This window comes from Prinia subflava, chromosome 6 (genome assembly GCF_021018805.1).
Source record: "Prinia subflava isolate CZ2003 ecotype Zambia chromosome 6, Cam_Psub_1.2, whole genome shotgun sequence".
Classification (NCBI taxonomy): Eukaryota; Metazoa; Chordata; class Aves; order Passeriformes; family Cisticolidae; genus Prinia; species Prinia subflava.
Genome location: NC_086252.1, coordinates 17,740,875 through 17,764,112, shown reverse-complemented (window position 1 = coordinate 17,764,112; position 23,238 = coordinate 17,740,875). Strand labels below are relative to the sequence as shown.

Here is a 23,238-nt window from a genome sequence, read left to right as displayed (position 1 = left end):
TAATTTGCGGATTGATAAATCCTGTTTATTTAACTATGGCTTGTGGCTCTTCAACCCTCTGCTCAGTAGGTAGGGGTTTGTCAGCACTTACCAAAAATCTCTTCCACACTTTAAATGAAAGACAAATGTAGGCCAGGTCACAGACTTTGAGCATGCCATGGAAATCTGCCAGAAATGCCTTGCTCCAGTAACTATATACAGTATTTCCTGTGTTATTTTTGGATAAACCCTTAAAACAGATTGCAGTATATAACTAAGTTTCCATTCAGGAGAGAGCTGGTACAATTTTCTTATTATAATAATTTAACAATATTCATTTATATTATGTTTTCTTGTGTTTTTAGTTTCAGCTTGTACAAGCTGTGATGATTTACGTTTTTAATCTCTGCAGGGTACAATGTATCATACCCAGAGCTGCAATGAAGCTCTGCTGGGTACAGCCGGGGGTGACATGTAGGTGGCATTGTTTAGCAGGACTTTGTTTGGCATCTGTAAACCTGTGTCAAACACTCCGAGCAGGAGTTTCTCTTACTCTGCAGCAGGAGTAAGGAGACTGTACACGATGATGCACAGCATCTGTGCACTGCTCAAATTTTGACTACATTATGCTTACTGACAGCACTGGTGGTCATTAGCAGTGGCTAAATCAGATCCTGCTCTCATACTTGCTTGGGAAAGACTCATTATAGAAGGAAACTTATTTCACCAAGATAAAATTAATCCTCACCTCTTCATAAAATAGGCACTATCTTATTTGAAGTTGGTAATGTAGAAAAGCTGTTTTAAGGCAAATATTTTAAAAAATTGTGTGCTGCAACACTTTAAACAGCATTATATATTATATTATATTATATTATATTATATTATATTATATTATATTATATTATATTATATTATATTATATTATATTATATTATATTATATTATATTATATTATATTATATTATATTATATATTATATACCTGCATTTTTTTAAGTTTAGCTTAGTACTATTCTCCAGCAACATAAACTGGACTAGAATAAATCAGTAGACACGTCAAACGGGAAGTTTTCATTCTGTGAAAGTTTGTAACAAACTCTGACAAAGGGGTGACATTTTCTTCAGCAGATGAGACCTGTGGGATTTATGCACCCTCCAGAACATGTCTGAGTGCCTGGCACATTATAAAGTTCCATGAAGGAGGGGTGTGTGCCCTTATCCAACACGTGAAAACAACAACAAAACCTAAACTAGACATGAAATTACAAGAGTGGGTAAAGATCATGAGTTTCTTTCTTGAAACAAAAGAACTTTGCCACACCCTTGTGACAAGGAAAAGTATAGAATTTATATAACAAACTGGTACTTACAATATAAGGGAAGCATCCAAGTCAGTATAATGTGTGTCCATCCCAAGAAGCCAATGCTGTGCCATATGTGACAAATACAACCCTGCTGTCAACTGAGAAAGAGTCTGATTGTGTGGTCACTGGGAACAGAGCTCAAGGCTATAGAGCCAGCAACCTTCCTAAGCAGCATTCAAGAGTGCTGCATAATTTAGAGAAGAAAAAGATCTTACTAGAATCAGGACTCTGAAAATTTGGGTAAATAGTTAGATACTATTTTACATATTCACACATGTATTCAAGTCATAAATTGCAAATTTAATGGCTTAAGAGTCATTAAATAGTCAACAAAATGAGCAGGTGCTCAAAATGTCATCCAGTGAAATATACAGCATCTCCTCAGTATTTACAAGGATTGTATCTTTTTTAGCAAAAGTCATTCTGCTGAAGTAAAGGACAGAAAGCACGAAAACTGAAATATTAGCCTTTTGCTTGTTTTCAGATCATAACCAGTCTGACTATAAAGTCTCTTGGCATTTTACAGGCAGCCAGAATGACTGTACTATACATTATATCACCTTTAAGAGCATCTTTCTCAACACAGCATTATGAATAACAGGATGTTTATACTACTTACCTCAAGTGAGATCAAAACATTTCCAACATCACTGTAAACATTTGGAAGAAACAGATCTTCACAGACTGCATCTCTGTGTCAAAGGAAAAGGCTGCTATAACTGAGCAGTGAAATGCAGCACCTTCTTGATGCCGAGGTTTTCCCCTTCAGTTTCATTTTCTCAGCTTATTCAGGGCAGTTTGTTTTGTTTGCTGCTAAGGCAGAGGGCTCGTTCTCTCCTTGCTCATCTCCTTTTTCTCCTGATTAGAATCCCAGATGTAGGACAGATATATTTTCCCATTTTCTTTTTAAACATAAGCAAATTAGTAGGCTTTTTGAAATCATTCAGTTAATAAAATGCAGCAGCCCAGTTGTTTCTCAAAGGAAGTATTTCTGCCTCTCATAATGGTCTAGAACAAGTGATTCAGCTAAAGGGAGGGAAATAGTATTCAGGGACCGTGCCAGTACTAGCTTGCAGCAAAATGAGAGCAGGAACATTTTAGGCAGTAGGAAAAAAAAACCCCTTAACTTTTGTCTTTCAGGTGGCTAAACACAGCCATTAGACCAGCTTTCAGCACATTCCATCCACCAGGGCACAGATGGTGGGAAATGGAGTTGTAATAGCTCATGTTTGTACTTTGATATATTGAGATAGCCACAGACAAGAGTGAGGCAAGGAAAACACGGCTACCTGCAATCCTGTTTCTCTGAACGTTCTCCCTGGCAGTGCCCTCCTTCCTGAAGCTCATCTCAGCCCAGCCCTGACAGTCCTCCCTAAGCCAGAGCACTCTCCTTTAAACTCCTTATCTGCAAGCTGAGTATCACCAGGCCCTGCTGCCCAAGGTGGTTACAAATACTGACCACTCTGCCCTGCTCTGTTTCTGCTACTGGTATTAGAACCAAAGATTTCCTACAAGCATGACTCCTTTTCTTTGCTTCAAGCTGTCTGCACCTTCTATGCTCATTATCATCTCCAGTCAATCTATGCAGCTTAAGCTACTGTCTCTTTACCTATGGACTAAAAAGAATAATTGTCCTTGCATAATTTTCTGACTAATGATCTTCTGACTAACAATTCACGCCAATTAAATTAAATTATAGGTAGTTTATCTAAAAACCTAAGCCCATCCTCTCCCGTGCCTCCTCTTTCCCCAAAAATGAACATGATAAAGTGTTTATAACAATATACATCATTATAGAAAATGGTAATAGAAGAGGGATAAAGATTTTCAGCAAGGGTTAAAATACAATAGTTCTAGAAATTTGATCAAGTTTATGTGTCTGTTTGTTCTACTGACAGCCATGTTGATTAGATGATAACTTGCCCCACACCTAGGAAGTTCGAAACTCTTTTTTGGAGAGGGTTGCACTTTGCAGAGTTATGAAGCCATCAGCATACAACCTGTGCTCATTAGCTGTGCACAAAATCTGTAACGAAATTTTTTTTGAAGAAATCTTCTGAATTAAACACTCAGAAGTTCTTCCATACCTGAATATGTATTTTATAATGTATCTTAATTTAGAAAGATGTAAATATCAAGATAATGTAAGCTTCTCATATCTATTTTAGCTGAAGACAAGGTACAGAGCATGCAGAAATTCCTATTCTGACTTCTAGAAATGGAAGTTTGCTCTAAGGGGTTAACACAACCAGGGAGGAAGCAATATGAAAAAAGAAGGAATTCCTGAATACACTGAATACTTAAGCACTTTCTGGGGCTAATCACACAAAGAATAATATTTTGAAGAGGAAGAAAGTGAAGTTGTCACAATCCTACATTCCATAAAGGAACGAATAAAAAAAAATAAAAAAGGAGTCACATTAAACCCTAAAATTAATTACCATTGAAGCATGTGAAACTTTGAAAATTTCATAAAATTGTCCAAACCAACCCTACACAGGGTTACACAACACAGGTTAAGTAAATCATACCTGTGTTACTTTTGATACAATGGTTAAAAACAAATGTAAAGACTACTGCAAGCCAATCTTACACTGACTGTTCTGCAGCGTAAATGAGCACAGTTCCAATTATGTCTCTAGTGAGAGAAGCAACAGGCAGCATATAAATGCAAACAGCCTTCATTAGACACATTGTCATGAGTATATTAATCATGTCAAGAAGCATTGCTCAAGTTTCCTTCAGTGCAATTTAACATACCTTACTTTATTAGGATGCACTTAATTTCACTATGCTTTCTTCTCATTATCATTTATGATGACCAATTAAAATGTTTGTGTCTCTCTCTAAGCAAATTACTCCTGTAATTCAGGTAGCTGAAATCACCACTCATCCCATACTTCTGTCATCTCCTTCTCTGGGTGTAATACCTTCTGTTGCCTACCCTCTCTTATCACTGTAAACAGAAAAAAACCCCTTACTTAGATGGAATAGTTAAGATAGAAACTTGAGTCTTTTTGCAGCCCAGACATTAAGAAGTGGGCTGGTTCTCCACCCCTCATCCCCCCTTGCCCTTACACAGCCTTTTGTTCCCTTGGGGCCACAAGTACAACTCATAGTCAGAAAAAGAACGTAATGAAGCAAGGGAAGCCTCACACGTTTTTCTCACATTGGGTTAGAAGTTCTAGGCAGCTTCACTTCACTTGGTCCATACACAGAACAAATGCAGACACACAGCAACTTTACCCTTTTGTATTTGGGTTCTGGCACGAGCTTCTCAAATGAAAAAAAGAATGTGCCATTCCATGTGTGCTTCCAACATCCACAAATAAACCCAAACCATTTTTACTATTCTAAACATCAGACGTGTGGGCATGATTTTTTCTGCACCTTTGACAACACAACTGTGAGCCATTCATTTGATTACAGCTGTTAGGTCTGGCTTCATGTATACTGAAATAAGATGAAAACAATTGAAAGTTAGGTGGAAATTCTGATCACATGCAGTGCTTTCACTGTGGAACTCAGGGCAACCAGGAATGGCTGAGCAACATCTGGGATCACCAAGCTGTATTTATGAACTCATTTATCTGTGGATTACCTTGGGCTCCTGGAACTAATGATACAACACTTGCTCCTGAGAAGCTGCTGGAGCTCAGCTGCAGAGCAATGGTATTTGCCTTATTTTCTCAAGAAACATACGTGTTCTTGTATACATAACATTACTTTGACATTACAGTTATGACTTCCAGAAAAACGCTGATAATTGCAAGGATGAAGAAATAAGTCTGAAGACGGTGCTGCCTTTTAGAACAATTATAATTTCATTAAAATAGGAACATAACTTAAAGATAGATTTTATTCTCTTTGATGATTTACTCATGCAAACTGCACATAAAAGAAAACAGTACAGTTTGTGAAACATGTCAAATGTAAAGACCCAAAATGCTAAGTACAGAAGTAGTGTGACAACATCTCAAAACGGAATCCATGATAGTACGGCTAATACCTTTTGTCTATTTGCTGAACACAGATTTTAATGGTTCTTTTTCCAGCCCCACTGTTAAATTCATTAACTGTTTACACATCTCCTATACACTTATGTAGACTTATTTTACAAGCGCAACAGTTTTGTTATAAAAAAACTCCACTTATATGATTTAAAAGCCTTTGTGTTTAGGAGAGCAAATCATAGCATAATCAATGAGGCCGCATCTAGTCCACCAAAACTACAATGAAAAGTGACTGTAGAGCTTTCTTGCAGAATTCCCATTTTGTGCCTTTGCAATTCATTTCTTTCTCGCAAGAGGTCCATTGTATTTAACCATCCTGGAAACGCTCAATAACTGTTACATCTTGAAATTGGGAAAGTAAGACTTTTAAACACATGAGGTTATCAACACAACTTTCTTAGTTTTAAAATACAAAATATTTAGAATCCCTAATATTTTCATGCTTAAAGCCCTGCAATGATACATATATGACTTCGATACTTCTTTGTCCAGTTTTCATTACAGTATGGTTGTATATATATTGCAGAAATTATATTTTCCTGTGGATCAATTACATTTTTAGATTTAAAACGGAACCAAATAGAAATTTGATGGCACTGACACTTGAAAACACATGGTATAGTGTGGAGAAGGAAGAGCAAATGAATACACAACCCATTATAAATGCATTAGATCTTTGTTATATACATAATGGAATCCTGCTTTACTGCCAGTTGCTACTATGCATCTGTTTTTGCTATTATACAAAGTTTTCCGACCTGAAAGCACACATCTACTTTTTTTAAAACAACTTAATCTATTGTAAAATATTGTACTGTATTTTGAACATGATTACAGAATCAAAATAGATAATGGCACATTTAAAAAACTCAATATCCTACAGATGATTGGATAATGAGAAAAAGTGTACCTACAATCATCTCATCAGAAACAAACTACATCATGGAATGTTAGTTATCCAAGTTCGCACAGTAAATAACATTTTAAAACTGCAATCACCTATCAGCCAGCATCACATTGAAGGCATCTTTAAACATTCAAGCAAAAGACTGCTGGCATTAACTACTGAACCATTCTCACACACACACCACACACACCACATTATAATTACATTGTTTCCAAGATACGGTAGATACTGATTTTTTTTGTTTCCACAAGAAAGGTATCAAAATTTTTGCTACTAAAAGATGACAGTGCTTACACAAGAATTAAGTACAAGTTAGCTTGCAAATACAAGACAATGACAAAAAAAAGTCGAGTTGTCTGAAGAAGGATTTTAGGCTTTTCTGGCATCCAAAACCATGAGTAAACTCCTTAGTCTGCGACTCAAAAATCCACAAAATATCAACCTACTTTGGAATAACAAGTATTCCGTATTTGATAACCCTGTATTTTACAATATGCTCACTGGTTTCAGTCTAGCAACAAGGGGTGGTTATAGATATCTATTCTGACTGGAGAATAAAAGCTCTCCTCCCACCAGAATCAAGTGTTAGAGTGGGAAAAAATCCACCTGACATCAATTTAAAAAAAAAAAAAAATCAAATCTATTTAGTAATGATCCTCATCTAGGATTGGTATGTGCATAAGTACTGTATCTCATATACTGTACTGGCCCTATTAAACAAATTAAAAACCCCAACAGTTAAAAGCCAACCAAAACGCTATACATAAAAAACCCAAATGTTTTTCTTTCAATGTTCTTCCTCTCATAATGTGCAAAACAACAAAAAGGCAAAAAGACTAAAAGCAAATTTACTGTTATTGTCTTTCTCTTGCCTAGTGCTTTATGACCTTGCTAACTTTACAAAGTCAATAGGGACTATGCAGAACTTTGGTATAAAAATGTCACATAATATTCCTATCACAGTCTTGGGGATGACCTTCAGTAATTCACCCCAATGTTTGTTAAAATAATACCAAATTAAAAATGAAATAAACCACATTGTACTGTACACACACTTTACACATTAAGCACAAAAAATAACTAGTAAACCTAATACTTAAAAAAAAAAAGTCTTTTGCAAAGAGACTAGAACCGCTGTTCTGTCTTATCTCCACCTGCCAATCGTTAAAGCCAAATTTAAGTCGGATTTTTAAAAATTAATAATTTTAAGCTACAATTTCTCCTAGATGGAGACTGGTCTGTTGTTGGTTTCCCTTTAAAGTCACAGATGTGTATCTAAGGAACTGATGCAACGCAGGTTTTTAATCAACTTCCCGACGGCTGTGCCTGGGAGGGCGGCGCCAGGACGATCTGGGACAGCACGGGCTCCGTGCTCTGGTCCGCCATCTGCGTGAGCACCGAGGTGGCCACGGCCTCGGCCTTGGAGGTGGAGCTGACGCCGTTGGAGGTGCTGACGGAGCTGTGCTGGATGGCCTCCGCGTGCGGGCTGCTGGGCACAGAGATGTCCTCCGAGCTGTCGTCCTTATCTGCCGCTGAACAAGAACAGCGCAGTTATTCCGTCCCGCAGCGCACACCGCCTCGTCCCCGCGACAGCAACCACCCCCTAAGAACTAAAACTCACGCTGTAATGCAGCACAAACTGCAAAACAAGCTCATGTCTGGTTTTTAAAGAAAATACTACTTCGTAAGCAGAAAAACCGGACTACAGGATGGACTATTCAGGAAATCAGAACACTTTCACATCGTCAAAGCCATGATTAAAATTTCCTGCCTAGTAAATCAGCCAGTGGGTGCTATGCCTAATTCTAATGATGCATGTTCACATCAGTAAGCATTATTCACAGACTAAAAAATGCTATTTATTGCGTCTGCTTAGTAATCAAACAAGAATAATTCTACATTCAGTAATAAATATTTGTGATCATGAGTAAGACATCTGAAAAAAATATTACACTGCTATATTTACTGGACAATACTCACCCAAGTTTTCAGGCCCTGTTCTTTTAACAGAATGAATTTCCATAACTTTACAAATGCCTCTCAACAGGTTTTAAAATTGTTAAAACTGGTTTTAAAAATATTTTTGGAGTATTTCATGTGTTCTCCACAAAACCAAAATGAATTAGCCGCAGAATTACATAATTTTGTCCCATGACAGAGGGTAAGCAGGTTAAAAGAATTATCACCATGCAAAACTAGAATTTCCAAAATGATCATAACTCAAAATATCCTTCTTGCACAGAAGTCATGCTAAAATCATCCTTTTTTCCACAGCTACAGAAGTTAGCCAAGGTATCATGCCAACACTGCCAAACTAAAAGCTGAGTTCAAAACTGAAAAAGCAAGAACAGAAAATTATCTTACTGTTTTTCACTCAAAAATAGAAATACTAATGCTGCATTTCATTATAACTTTTTTGGATCACTTTGTGCTACCTAATGTTTGCAAGTACTTTTCACACCAGTTTTATAAACTGACTAAAGCCAGTACCCAAATAGAATACTGGAAGGCCATTTTAAACTACTCCTGACTATCGTGGTACAACAGACATAGCCAGAAGCAGGCATGACCTATTGCTTGGGACAAAGCAATGGAACAAAGCTTGATCTTCTCTAGTCTTGTTGATCCCCTTCAGCTTTGCTTGAGACTGGCCCACAAGTTCAGAAGTGTCTCAGAGAAATGATGGGGAAGGATGACACTAACGTGAGGAGACAAGCAGTGCTGTGGTATTGTGTCCCCATTTGCACAGAAAGCCAGGCCAACAGCAGCAACTAAAAGGAGTGTTAAGTGTCAAAAACCAATAATGAAATGAAGTCTGTGTTTTACTGAGGTTTAGATGACATGCTAGATCTGAGTAAGAAAATTTACTAACTTTGCAAGTCAAGACTCCAATATAAATATCTTTGTGCAGCCCTCTGCATACTAACAAACTCCTCTTCAAAGCTTGAGAAGAACTCTTCTATTATTGACTGCTTCTAGAATAGAACAGTAAGCTCAAAAAGATGGGTGAGCAAGGAAACTGCTATATTTTTTCTAAAAAATACTGCCTACAGGAGCAAGGTGGCAATCTGTCCTACAACTCTACTAAAAGAACATGGACATAATAGCTTGGAAGTTAGAATGCTCTTACCCACAAGGCCAACTCTTTTACAGATCCTGCACTTTTTTAAAAACATATCTTTCAAACATTAAAGGATGGAGATACTGATGACACTGAACTAGGTCTGCTGACAAGTACTGCATATCCAAAGGTTTCATAATAACTGTATACAGCAAGTGCAAGAAAATTAAGGTATTTCCAAAAGCCATTTACAACCCTTAGAAGAGTTTGCCCATTCAAGAACAGGAACAATACAAACAAGTCAATTCAGTTAGAAGTATTCAATAGCATATTCATCTTTACCATACCTCTACCAAGACCTACAAGATTCTCATATAAAAACAAGCAAGAAGGAAAAAACTTTGTTAGAAATAGAAACTCTAGTGCCAGTTCTTGAAAAATACTCGATTACTAATTCTGAGAGTAGCATATTTTTTCCTCAAGAGAGAATGAAATGGCAGCAAGTGGGATGACATGTATCAAATACAATCTCTCTGCTGGAACACCTGCTCCTCTGCTTCAGAACTGCTGCTATTCTCCTGTGAATCTCCATCTTCCTATCAGCTTTTTTGCTGATTCTAAATGTCTGTGTTGTCCAAAACCACCTTATTCTCAATAAAAATGGTTAGTTTTAAATGCTACAAGCCAGAGGTAAACAAGTTGTTGAAGTGGATTATTATCTTTCAGCCAGAGAAGGAAGGTCTTCCACTGTTCTGTCTCCCTTAACGTATATTTCTTAACTCAAAAGAAATGTCTATAATAATATCATAGTGGTAAAGAACATGAGAAAGGTCTGGTTTTCTGACTTTGATGGGCTTTGGCAGATTCTATAAGTAATGTAAGAAAGAGTTATGAGTACAGAGATGACCACAATGTACAAGAGCAGTGCTCATATCACAGAGCAGGTAAACAAACATGCTGTGCTGAAGACACAAAAGTACTGAATTCAGGCATTTTCAGATGCCAAGGGCCAGAGAGAGGCAGCTTACAGCAGACAGGTGATTACATAAGACATAAAACTAAAAGTAATTTATGGTAGTAAGCTGGACTGGAAGCATAAATCCTTGCAATAACTACAAATCAATACTTAGAAATGAGGTGACACCCTAAAGGATAGCTATTTGAATTTTCTTCAATGTCCTTCCTTATGTAGGCCTAACTTTACAGGAACAGTGGCCAAAACCTGAAAAAAACCCCTTCACTTGAAGAACTAAAACCTAACAAGAAAATCTACTCAATGAATATAGAAAGCCTTTAAAAAAGTCATCTTATTACAGAGGTGACTTGTCTTCTTCAGCCTGAAGACTGGAAATGAAGAACAAAGGCTTTTAGAACACAGAAAAGTCACACTTACATGACAGGTTTTTTTTCTTTCTTTTTTTCTTAGTTGACCCAAGAATTGCCAGGTACAGGACTATGATTTCAAGAGTGCAATTGATACATACCAGAATCATACTGTAGCTAACAATGTAAAAAAAAAAAAAAAAAAAGCTGAAGCATTTTAGCTTTTTAATGGTTTTCCCAGCTTTGACGCAAATCAAGGAAAATGCACAGTTCCAAATAAGAAATTAATTCACAGAAATAATGTTTGCTATATATTAGAAGGCTGAAAACTTAGAGCTACATCACATGAACTTGCCTGAAGGCTACGTAGTTGCTAGACAGGCTGTGTCATGAGGAGCAAGCCACTTTGGATATGGAACACAACGTGGGCTAGACTGGGCTATAGGAAAGATTTGAAGAGCACCAAAACAGGCACAGACTTTTGAGGATACACTAAAAAGTACCCTCCTGGAGTAGTCAAACATTGCTGCTATTTGCTTCTTACAACAGTATTAGTAAGGTAAGCAAACAAAGAGGGAAGGATTTCAGTCTTCAGAGGAAAAAACCCACCTACACCAATACAGGACCGAGTACACAAGCACTGACATGATCCTGAATTCCTTTCACTCCCCTGATAATCACTAGCTAGGAAGAAGCCTCATGGTGATTCTCATCAGGCCATTCAGGGACTATAGAAGGACCTAAGCCTAGAAATGCTTTTTTCCAGGGAGCTGTCCTTTGTGAATATCCCCTGCAGGCACTGAAGAACCATTGCCTGTCCAGAACAGGCTGCACAAACACAGTGGTATGAGAGGTTCAAATCATTCAAGGTCTGAAACTGTTTAGTCACCTTCTGTCTTCCTTTTTAAAACAAGCTACAGAAAGAACACAAACCCCCTATCTAATGCCCCTACACCGCAGCCTCTGTTTATCTTCTTTTATACTCTGTTTTGAACACATGTTCTTGAATATTACAATGCCCTTGTCAAAAATATGAAAAGATACCTAAAAAACTCTTTCCCCCTTAAAAAAATAACCTCTGAATATCACAACACATTTTCCTCTCACCAGTCTTGACCTTTGTCCTACTACAAGCTCAGAAAAATCCTGACAAAATACAGGGAGTATTGTAGAAGACTTTTAGAAATTATCTAGTATAGAAGATAACATAAAAAATAAATTAACAGCATGTAAATTTCTTGTACACAGAGCACTTTCCCCACCACAGCTGAAGATGCAGTCAGAACCAACAGCATCCTCCTCTAGAAAATAAAAGAGCTTAAGCTGGCTGAGTTTTTTTGAGGCTAACTCCAACTACAATATCCATTTTTCTGCTTTTTCTGTCCTGATGACACCCTCTTTTGAAGCAGGCACAAGACTTGAAAATAAGGAAAATGTGATCCCAAAAACAATTTTAGAGGAAAGGCACTGTCATGCTTTTCACTTGGCCTGAGAAAAAAAAATGTGTCTCGGAAATATAAAAGATCTTAAAAGATATATAAAAGTAAAGGCCAAGTGACAGATTATTTGTTCCTATTTAAGAGCATAATACATGAAAAGCCATCAAATTGTGGACTTGGCTGTTAAAATGTGGTCTATGCAGTGCACAATATTCAGCACTGCAGGAGCTCTTTAAGCTGGGGTCTTCAATTTCTTCCACACAGGCAAGACTGTAAAACCACTCACTACATTTTTGAAGCAATTCAACTTTGATTATTTGATGAATGTAATATGTTTATTTAAACGTTGTTTATAGGAACACCATTTTCATGAACATATTGACTGAAACCAATTTTTTCTCTCATAAACTGTACTGTGGGTATGTCACTTAGCAAACATGCTTTCCTAACAATATTCATGCAGAGATAATGTGACAAAATCCTTTCAGAGGGATGGCATTACAACTATTATTCACATTAAGCTTTTACTTTCAACAGACTTTTCAAGAAACTGAGCTATGCTTCCAATTTCCTTGCGTAATACTGTTTTTTTCTAAAATGTAGGCTTTTGCCACTGATTAGTATTTTAGGTCTGATTCATTTTGTATTTTTTACTAAATCAGAAGCACTATAGTCCTTTACTGAGGGCTGAAAACAAGTACTACTAGACAGGCCACTCACTAGTCCTTCAACAAAGAAATCCTTGGCATGGAATCACTTTGATAGTTTATGACTTACAATGACATATTTTACATCCCAATTCAGGAACATGAATCCTCAACACATCAAAATTCAAGAAACCTACGGTTTGTTTTTTGTGTGGGGTTTTTTTTTGGTTAAAAACCTTGCCTGCATAATGCTATCCTCTAGTAGCTTCTGTATGAAATTATGTTGTTCTGTCAGATGGGAGCCATAATGGCCTCATCCCTGCAGCAATCATTGTTAATATAAATCCCAAACGTATTTCTATACTGTTCCAATTTACTCCAAGATGCTATTTTCTGTCTTGTCAAAATGACTGGAGATCAAAGGACCAAGATTTATAAGCTCAAAACTGACAAAATCAGTATTCTAAATATATATGGCAATACAGAGTTGCTAAATCTCCTGAATCTTTTAAATTAAAAAATATTGCCCATTCTGATGAAATTGCTTACAATGACTACAAGTAAAGATGGTGGCTATTAAGTTTTATCGCAAGCACCTGAGGATCTGTTTGCATGCAGTACAAAATGTTTCTTTATTCTCCTGAATTACTGACACTGGCAAATTAAAATGAAGTGGCTACATATGGCAGAAACAATCTTCACATTTACAAATATCTTGAAATATCACTAAATCATAAAAACGAAAGCTGTGGGTTATATATTATGAATGTTGCCTAATGCATTCCCAGCTCAGTTATTTGTAACAAATTTGTGTACAATGGACAAAATTGGCCATTTATTCTACAGCAGCAGCAGCTGGTTCTGGCACTGTGTATCACAGCCAAAAAGGAAGCTACAAGTCAGGAAAGCATAATTAACCTTTAAAATGCTGGAAGGATGAAAAGTCAATAGAACAACTTAAAATAAAAATATGGATTAGAAAATATTGGTATTGACAGTATTCCCCTCAATACTAGAACTGTTTTTAAAAACACCTTCCCTATAGAAAAGCAGTCATTTAATGTGAATATCAAAACAATCTAGAAGAAACTGTACAGTAGGAGCCATGAACCTGCATCTGATTATTTTAATGGCTTGGCTGATCCGGGATGTTATGGTAAATGAGGACAGCTGTTATAGTGCCTCTACTGAAATCTCATTACAATGAAGGAAAAACACCCACAAGGACCTTTCACTGTATTAGGCTACGATAAAGTATAAAAAATGATTTATCGTGTGCTCTTAATACTTTAATTATGTTTTCCAAAGCAGGTGTAGTAACCGATAGTCCTTAAATGCTAATTATCATATGCATTCATTAAACCAACATAAACCTTTCAATGTTATGCAACAATTCAATTTTGACTTAAACATATATTTTTTAATATCACGTATTAATTCCTGTCTTTCACTAACTTCAAGATTATAAAAACCAGATCTTTAATGTAATATATGTAATATTAGAACCGCACTTCTCAATTTTAATGCTCATTCAGTTCATTTTGGCAGTATTTCATTGATGCAGCCTCAGGCTATAGGTAATGGAACATTACTCACTATGATAGCCAGATTTCTTCTGCATGGCAGTTACAGGGCAATCTTTATGAGCCAGAAGAAGCTGTTTCAGCTGTGCCACTTCATTTCTCAGCAGGGTGACTTCATTCTAAAGGAGAAGAAAGTTATGTACTTTACCAGGCTCAAACTACACAGGTTTTGAAGGTAAGCATTAAGTTTTATAGGATTTTCAGTTGTTCATTTAGGAGTAGCTGAAATACAAGAAGTTTCCATTTGGTATATATTGCAAATATGTATATATTTATTTCATCTTAGAAAATGCAAATATTACCTGAAACTTGGCTAGCTTTGTAACATTAATTGGGAAATGCTTGTAGTTTTTTTTTTTTTTTAATACAACATATGTTTTACAGTTTGCAGATGCAGAGTCTACATATAGTCTCATTCGCATGATCCAGCTACTGTGAGATTCTTCTGGAAGGTTTTGTGATGAATTCTAATCAGAGTAAGCCTCCATTTAGCTACACACATTTTAACAGATGTCACAGCCAGCATTAAAAAAGGGAAAAATAAAAAAGAAAATCCAAAAAGCCAATGCAGAATGATTTTTTAGTGACTCTAATTATACTTGGACTTCAAAAAAGAAAATCTCACGTACTGGAAAATAATTCAGCAAATATTGGTTGATCTCCAGACTGAATTTTATTTTGGCAGCCATACATAAACACGTTCTCTGAAGGAATCATTGATAATAATGACAAAATCCGGAGATGTCAGCTTGTGTCGCTAAAGCAGAGAGCAATCCAAGAGACAGCACCTGCACAATCCAGCCTGGGTGCATTTCCAGACTGCCTTTCCACTGTCGGGTGACCTTGAGCAAGGTCATTCCACTGCTTTGTGCTTCACCTTCCCCATTTGTAAACTGGAGGACAGCAATACTTATCTTCCCTGGAAAGCAGCTTGGTGTCTAGAGATGAGGAGTGCTATGTAACTGCATTACATGTGACAATCCAAATTAAGAATGGTATGGCATTTTGAGAGACTCGTTTTTACTTTACCAATAGAAAGATATTTATGAATCAAATTATCTGTAACACTTTGCGATTCCCATATCTGGACACAATATGTGTTTTTCATGGGTTATTTTACTTTGAATTTAAACCTTTTCTATTAACACTTGAAGTTACTTCAAGTGTAAGAACCTTTGCATGTTATTGTCATAAACCACACATATGACATAATTATTTAGTAAATGCTTATGTTTATGCATTTAGCAGCAAGCTGAAGAAAAAAACAACAGAGGAAAACTGGACTGCATGTGAAATTATCTGCAAAATAAACTACAAGAGAGTCAACCTATTTACTGGCAAGCAAGAAATAAGGCAATGCAGCCAGAGGTGAGATGAATTACAAGTGAAAGGATTCCAAAACAAGACAATTCTTTCAGAACAGAACTTATTAGGTTTAATTACACAAAGTAACTAAAATATCAGACTGTTCAAAGAAAAGCTCCTCTTTTGTGTTCTCTCTCTCTCTCTCTATTTAGAAGACAATACATTTCAAGCCTTTATACCTGCAAAATCCTGTTAAGGTCTCCTTCTCTATTCAGTCCTTTTATATGTAGAATACCATCTAGAAACTTTTTATTAAAAGCAAAAGCTAAAGATGCCAAAAATCTGACTCCAAAGACATTTACAATGAAAGAAAAATGTGAGTACAAACAAAAAGGTTTGCAATGAAAGAAACGCAACCAAAAGCCTCACACATTCTCTACCAGGTGGCATTATGTGTTCTGAAACCTTAGGCTGTTAAGAAAGCCCAGGACTACTGCCTTCAGCTCTATCTGCCCTTAGTTCACCACATTATTTACTGAGGAGCCACAAATCTTGATACCATGCAGGCAGCTGCACAGAATTGACAAGTTTGGGTAGAAAAAACCACACTGATGTAGTTTTGAGACACTCAGTAAACCTACAGAACCAACAGTGTCCAAGACTATGAATATAGTTCTGTTAGTCCAAAGGAATCAGCAAAAAGGTTTGCAAAAATTTTCTATCTTGTCTCCCACATTTTAAGGAAGAATTTTATATAAAAAACAGCACATGTAAGTATGAAGTTGCTGTTCATCTATGGAATTTATGAAAAATTTTTCTAAGACAGTTTATAGATCAATGTTAGCTGTATTAAAAACATTAAGACTATCGCTACCATAAATACAAGAGCAAATACACTATTTTATGTTAAAGCAAACTTGAAAAACATGGATCAGCATTCCTATAGAAAAGAGACTGAGGTAATCTCTGAACAATGGTAGTTGTATATCCCATAACTAGAACACTTGTGCCAACAGTACTATATACAATGCACACACCACTTGTGACACTAGAACAGAGTTGCTAGACACATGGATGGGGAATGTCACAGAAGGGCAATCTGGGGCTGCCATTTATTGCCAGTAAGAATCACTTCTAACTGGTAAAGAGGGGCTGTTCAAAACCCATTCTTACACATATTGCAGTTAATTATCTTGCTTGTGACAACAGCAAGTCTTTCCATCTCATTCAAAATATGAGAATGTGTGGTGGTTATTTAGTATGTGGTTAACATGCTGAAAACAGGCTACCAAGAAACACACGAAACAAACACTTTTAACAGGTGGCACGAAGAAAGATTATTTCAAATTTTCACACTGGAAAGGTTCTCCTTGACACTGAGACAGAACCACGTGCAGGCATCAACAATTCTTTAAAGAAGTATGTAATATAGCTCACATGCTGTTGAGAAGAATTTTTATGTTCCCACACTTCAAAATGTGCTAGCATGAGAAAGTACATTGACTTGTACCTGCACTACATCTTTCAAAAGATGCTTTCCCTTCTGCATTCTTATGAAGGGAGGACAAAGTATATGACACATTTTTCTGAATCTGCCTATTCCCCTCTGCAGCCAAAATGCAGAAGTAATAGTGGGACCATGGGACCACATCAGCCTTTACTCACTCAGCATGGTGTGGGACAACTTTTGTGATATGTTATTACTCAAAGGATCATCAGAGGCAGGTAAATGTGACTTCTGGGGACGGGGGATTGTCTGTTGCTGAGTTAAATAGCATTCTTCCCATTTCTTTTTGGGAAACTTCCTCTATGGGAAAGGATTTTTACTTATGGACATACTTTCATAATTTAGCCTTGCCAAAACAGTTTCTGCAGCATCAGTACAAAGCATCACTCAGTTGCTGCTCACTGAAAACCCACTGTGACCTCATGAGGAAGACAGGCCATTCTTCTAAAGCTTCACCCTCTAAGGCTATTAAAGCAAGAGGGGCCAAATACAGAACACATAATGCACTTTGGCATCTGAGCCTGGAACGTGGCTTAAGCAGCCACTGTACCCATCATCAGTATCTTCTTATACCCTGCCGGATTGTGCAAGGCACAGAGGTCACACAAGGTGGTGAATAAAATTTAAGATCAATAAACGTGTGAAGAATGAATAGAAAACACAGTCCTCAAAAATCAAAACAGTAAATAAACTTCAAAATGTGGAAGCATGAAAAAACTTACACAGCAGAGCCTATAATAAAGACAGCCTATCTAACCTATATATGTTTCTAGTGATATAATAGAAGGAAATTTTCCCTTAAGCAAACATTTGACAAATAGTGCTTAAAAATGACGTTACCTTCAAGCATTTAAAAGAAGAACTTGATAAAAGTTAACCTACAGAACAAAATAAATACATCAACCAAGTAAACCTCTTCAAAATCCATATGTACTGTTAGTGAGCTTCCAGTCTTAAAAACCTTCACACTGACACTGGAATCTCTGACACAGACATTACAGGTAACAGCACTGAAAGGAGTCAGAACTGTTACATGAAGCAACGCAATGCAGGCGTTTCTGTATGAACCTGCTTTTGGAGATGTGACATCTTGGGAACTTCAGCTGAGCAGGCCACTCACACACACACAAAATATGTACTACTAACCCAAACACAGTCTATAAATCTGCATTAAGGCAAAACTTCAAACTTATTAAATTTTCTATTAAAGTAAATAATCATGGGTCATTACTGCCCACTGCTGATCAGCTGTGTCAGCCTGTCAAGTTATTATTGTGGAAATATAGGATTGATTAATGTTTTCACATTAAGTACAGTGTAATTATTTCTCTGATATCCAATTTTCTTTTCAAGCTATTCTGTTCTTTACAGTTAACAATTTTGCTTTTGTTAGACTGTAAGAAAATCTTTCTTGAATTCACTATTACTGAATTAACACTTGGAAACCTTTTGTTTATGGTACTTACGTGACTTTATAAGACTTGGTGTATATATGTGAAAGGCAGTTCACATGATACCAAACATTACTTTCACTAAAAAACTGGCTAATTTTTTTCATTATCCTTCACTCATTTCTTTTATTAGTTAAGCTACAGTGCTACATATAATTATGTAATTAATACCTGAGGACTGTACTTTAAACAAATATGCCTAAGGACTGTGAAAGGTATGAGGATAGACATTTGCAAGAAATTCAACTAATGCTTGTGCACAGTGTCATGATTATTGGAACACAGGAAACCATTTCACAGTGTGTTCTTAGGTAGGAATCTTTTACATTTCAGGGTCTGGGATGATGAGTATTTTTAAAGACATGAAGATGAAGACGACTGACACACTGTAATTTTGATTACATTAATAAAAAGTAACCTCAACATGCCCTACTTTCCTGTTGATCAAATGGTGATGTTTTCTACACCGAACAGCACAAGAGGTGAGTTTTCATAGGAAGATGATCTGTGAATTTGACTCAGTGAACAGCTCTGATGAAGAAAAACAAGTGACACTTTAACACATCAAAATATGTCTCTCTGCATTTTCTAAAGGAATGCTTCATTTAGGAATTACATAGCTTTTCCTTTCAGCAATTTTCAAAACAAAGCTTTTAGATTTTTTATTTTGAAAACAATAAATTGTGCCTATTTTTTATATGCTGCTGGAAAACATCAGGCGAGTATGCTTTAACATTTAATAGTAGTTTAAACAAGAGTCATAGATTGTTCTAGGGGGGGAAAAGTACATTCACATGACAACTTCCTGATATCAGATGAGGTGGAAAAGTGACCTGCAACATACACTGGCCCTATCCTCTTACAGCACACTTCATCTCTGTAGGATTTAGGCAGTGGTGGTAAAAATTCGCAGTGCCACTGCCATACCCATTCTGTGGACAAAAGAGGCCCTCAGTATCCACTGATGTCCACCTGGCACCTTTCACAAACACTATGTTCACTTTAAAGGAAAAAAAGAGAAGCTAAAAAGAACCAAAGGAAATAAGCCCAAAACTTACTCTGATAACCCTGTGATACAAATAAGGAGCACGATGTGTTCAGGGTAAGACTATAGCTTGGCTCATAAGTGTTTATTCCAACACATCTTCTCATCTTAGTTTAGTATCAGTCTGAAAGTTACTTGAAATGGAAAAAGGATAGAAGGGTATGATCCTTAAATTTACACATCTTGAAATACAAGTATGCTCTTATCCTCTAACTTTAGTGCTATATGCAACTAGTTCTGAATTTTAAGCCTGAGCTGAGCCACCAGTTATAAGCCCATTTATAATTCAGATTTCATGCAAAGTTTTAAGCTCCACTGATCAAGGATCACTATGTAAGAACAAAAAAACTTATTAATTTTCCCTTGAAATAAAAAGCATACCTGTAACTGGCCATTTAGTGAGCTCAGGTCCTCAGCTTTTTTCTCCAGTGACTGCACCCAGACTTTCCGTTTCTGTCGGCACCTGGAGGCTGCAGCCCGGTTTCTCTCCAGGAACTTTCTCCGTTTCTCATCAGGGTCTTCATTGGCAGCTCTCCTTCGCCGACCGCCTGTATTTGGTGTTTGTGGCGTAGGCTGAGCTGGTGATGCCTGAAAATAGTCACGATTTAACCTACAGCACTGATATAAACAGTCATCACATCTTGAGAAAGGCATCCAGGGCATTCTAAACACATTCAGGTTACACACTTATTTTTTTTTGAAAGCTGTGCCCATTTAACTCTACAGCGATGTTTTCAAAACTTTTACACACACTTATACTCCTGATCATCTTACATTAATGTATTACATCCAAAATAGCTTTCAAGCTACATTTAGCAGGAAATGAATTTTCTATTTTTGACTCTTCCCACACACTTAGTCACAACTGAAAAATGACACAATTGCTTATGCCTACTAGACAGAAGCTGTCTGACAAATGCTGGCAGTGCTGAGACTCCCTGATCCTGGATCTCCAGATAGCAATTTCCTACTTGTTGATGTGCTCCCCACCACTGAATAACAATTCCCTTAATCTATCCATATTACATGACAGTATCAAAATACTTCAGTACTTTAAATTATACATTATACTCATTTCACAGTTGTATACGGACCCTAGACAAAGATTTAATGAAATATAGTAACAATATAATGAATCTTGAAATCCTTTAAAGAGATAAGATAGACAGAATGTCCACATGACATTCGCAGCTGCACCTCCACATTCACTCCAAGACAGCAAGAAAGTTTTATTTTTAAATTAAAAACCTTAAACCATATAAGCTGGCATATCAATTTGGCATTAATTCTAAACAGCTAAGATAAACCCCTGCGAACTCAAATCACTGTTTTAAGAATGAAACACTTGCTATTTTTGATTAGTACTAATTGAAAAACTCTAAAACAATCAAACAGCAATTTTCATCTTGAAAATTCTGCTATGTGATATTATGAAAATATTCTTTAAAAAAAACAACTCAAGGCAGTATGGGGGAACATCAGCCTTAAGATAGGGATCCTTTTATGATGGGTGATTTTTTCCCCCCTATTCTATTCCAACAAAACATATTTGTTTTGATACATTATTTGATTATTTGATTTCACTGGCCAATGTAAGAAACTGAGGCTTTCATTGCAGATATAAGTCCTGTCGGTTCTGGGTCAGGTGTGTAACTTTTATAAAATTTATATTATGCTACAAATTCTGAAAATAACTCTTTGAGATTTTAAAAAGCATTTTGAAAACACATCCCAAGAGGTTTTTAGAAACAGAACAGCTGCAATCTGCCAGGATTCACCAGGAAGTGTATCTTTCCTCCAGCAGCATGCCCACTTCCAGTCTGACTCAGAGGTTTTGCTTTTTACTCCCCTGTTCTGATCTATCATCCCAAAAGGACAACAAATCACACCTAAAACCACAGCCCCCCTTCCAGAGCCTCAGATGATGAAGTACACTTAATAACACAGATGAAACTCTTCCTGTGGCAGCCCAGACAAGCAAACTAACATAAGCACGGTACTTGATGCAAAAAAAAAAAAAAAATTCTAAGCACATTTATGATATAAAATAAAATAAAACAGATGCAACAGAAACACAAAATAAAAGCACTTATTTTTTCAAATATATATACTGACCAGCTGTAAAAATTTCAGCTACCACAGAACTCCAGAAATGAACTCCAGAAATCAGGACTCTGTTCTACATTTGAGCAGACAGTTACTACCTGTTCTGAAATCATCATCTTGGAAAATAGATTTCAGAAGCTTTTAAGAACATGTAAGACCTGTAACCATTTTACTGCTACAGAGCTATTGATTAAAAGAGGAATCTGTTAATCTTTACTGTACAAACCAAGAGTAGAGAAAAAATGTATGTATTTGCAAAATCAAAGGGGGAGGCATGAGGCACACGTTCCACTCATGTCGTACCGGTGTTTCAGTTGTAGAAGTTGCAGGCTGTTGGAGTGACTGTGGTCGTGGTTCCTCTGACTGAGTCCTAACCAACCCACTCGCATGTCCCTTGGCAGTATCTCCATTTGTTACCTGAGGGTGCTGCTGGGTCAAGGCTGCTTTCAATCTCTGAAAGCAGAAAATAAAGAAGAAAAAAATATTCTATCATGCTAACTTGAATGATTAATCATTTATATAAGCAGTCACTTCCACTTTGGAAACAGGAACTCCAACTCTTAAATAGTTGTTTCTTTTTACAGGCTTTCAACAGTGACCTAGACATATACCTAAAAATAGGGGTAAATTTCTGCAAACATGACAACAGCAATGAGGTTTACATAAGTTCCCAGAAAGGGAATGATGGTACACTCTGTGGGGAAGTAAACAGAGAGCCTCATCTGTAGTGAGCTGTGCCCACAAACAGATGAGTGGAAGGCCATAAACAGTTGCTGAAACTGGTAGTACCAGAAGCGTAATGATGACACATGAAGGAAAATAGGTAACAACCAGAACATAAACATCTTTCCATTTTAAAAATTCTGGTGTTCTCTTATCTCTATTCATTTTTAAATAGCTTGTTATGCCTCCACTAATTCATGGTCTTTACAAATACTCACCTCTGCAATCCTTCCTATGGATAATTAGATAAAAGCCAAGATCTTTCCTGAAACATCTTAATGGTGTACGAAATACTAAGCAGCTTCAGGTTATATGTAAAGATTATTTATGTAGAAATATGCAAGATAACTACTACAGCAAGCTACTTTGAAGGAAAAAACTGCTAAAAGGTTTGATGTTCTTCCTTTATTGCATCCAGCCACTACAAAGAATAGTAATGTGCAAGTTCAGTTGTATATAATACACGTAAGAGTTCCTGACAACTTGATGGACAATTTTAAAGCATTTTCTCAACTGCCTGTTGAAAAATACTTCACTCAACTTCTGGCGAAACCTATTAAAATTTTAATATAATACATTCTATTTAAAACTATTTCTTAATCTTAAGTGACAAAGTGTCCAATTTCAGCAGATACAACTGCTTGTAATTCCAGATCCTTTCTTAAAATTCCATGAATACTGTACAATTTATCATGAATTTTTTGGTTTTACTGAAGAATTTACCTCACTAGACCAACGGTGTTAAAAATGTTTTTCTACTGAGCACTGGATTTTTTAAGACTC

General features: G+C 36.5%; 1 protein-coding gene across 3 annotated transcripts in view; it reads right to left on the bottom strand.

Moving 5' to 3' along the window:
* Window positions 1–5,146: 5,146 nt before the first annotated feature.
* The window catches only part of ATF2 (activating transcription factor 2), a 49,897-nt gene continuing 31,805 nt past the window's right edge, over window positions 5,147–23,238 (bottom strand). For all 3 annotated transcript variants that reach the window (XM_063400482.1, XM_063400484.1, XM_063400483.1), the window contains 4 exons: window positions 22,036–22,185; window positions 20,008–20,214; window positions 14,332–14,437; window positions 5,147–7,797 (listed from right to left, as the gene is read on the bottom strand). In XM_063400482.1, coding sequence (XP_063256552.1) covers window positions 7,571–7,797; window positions 14,332–14,437; window positions 20,008–20,214; window positions 22,036–22,185 — 690 coding nt within the window. In that variant the 3' untranslated portion in view covers window positions 5,147–7,570. The remainder of the gene's footprint in view (window positions 7,798–14,331; window positions 14,438–20,007; window positions 20,215–22,035; window positions 22,186–23,238) is intronic.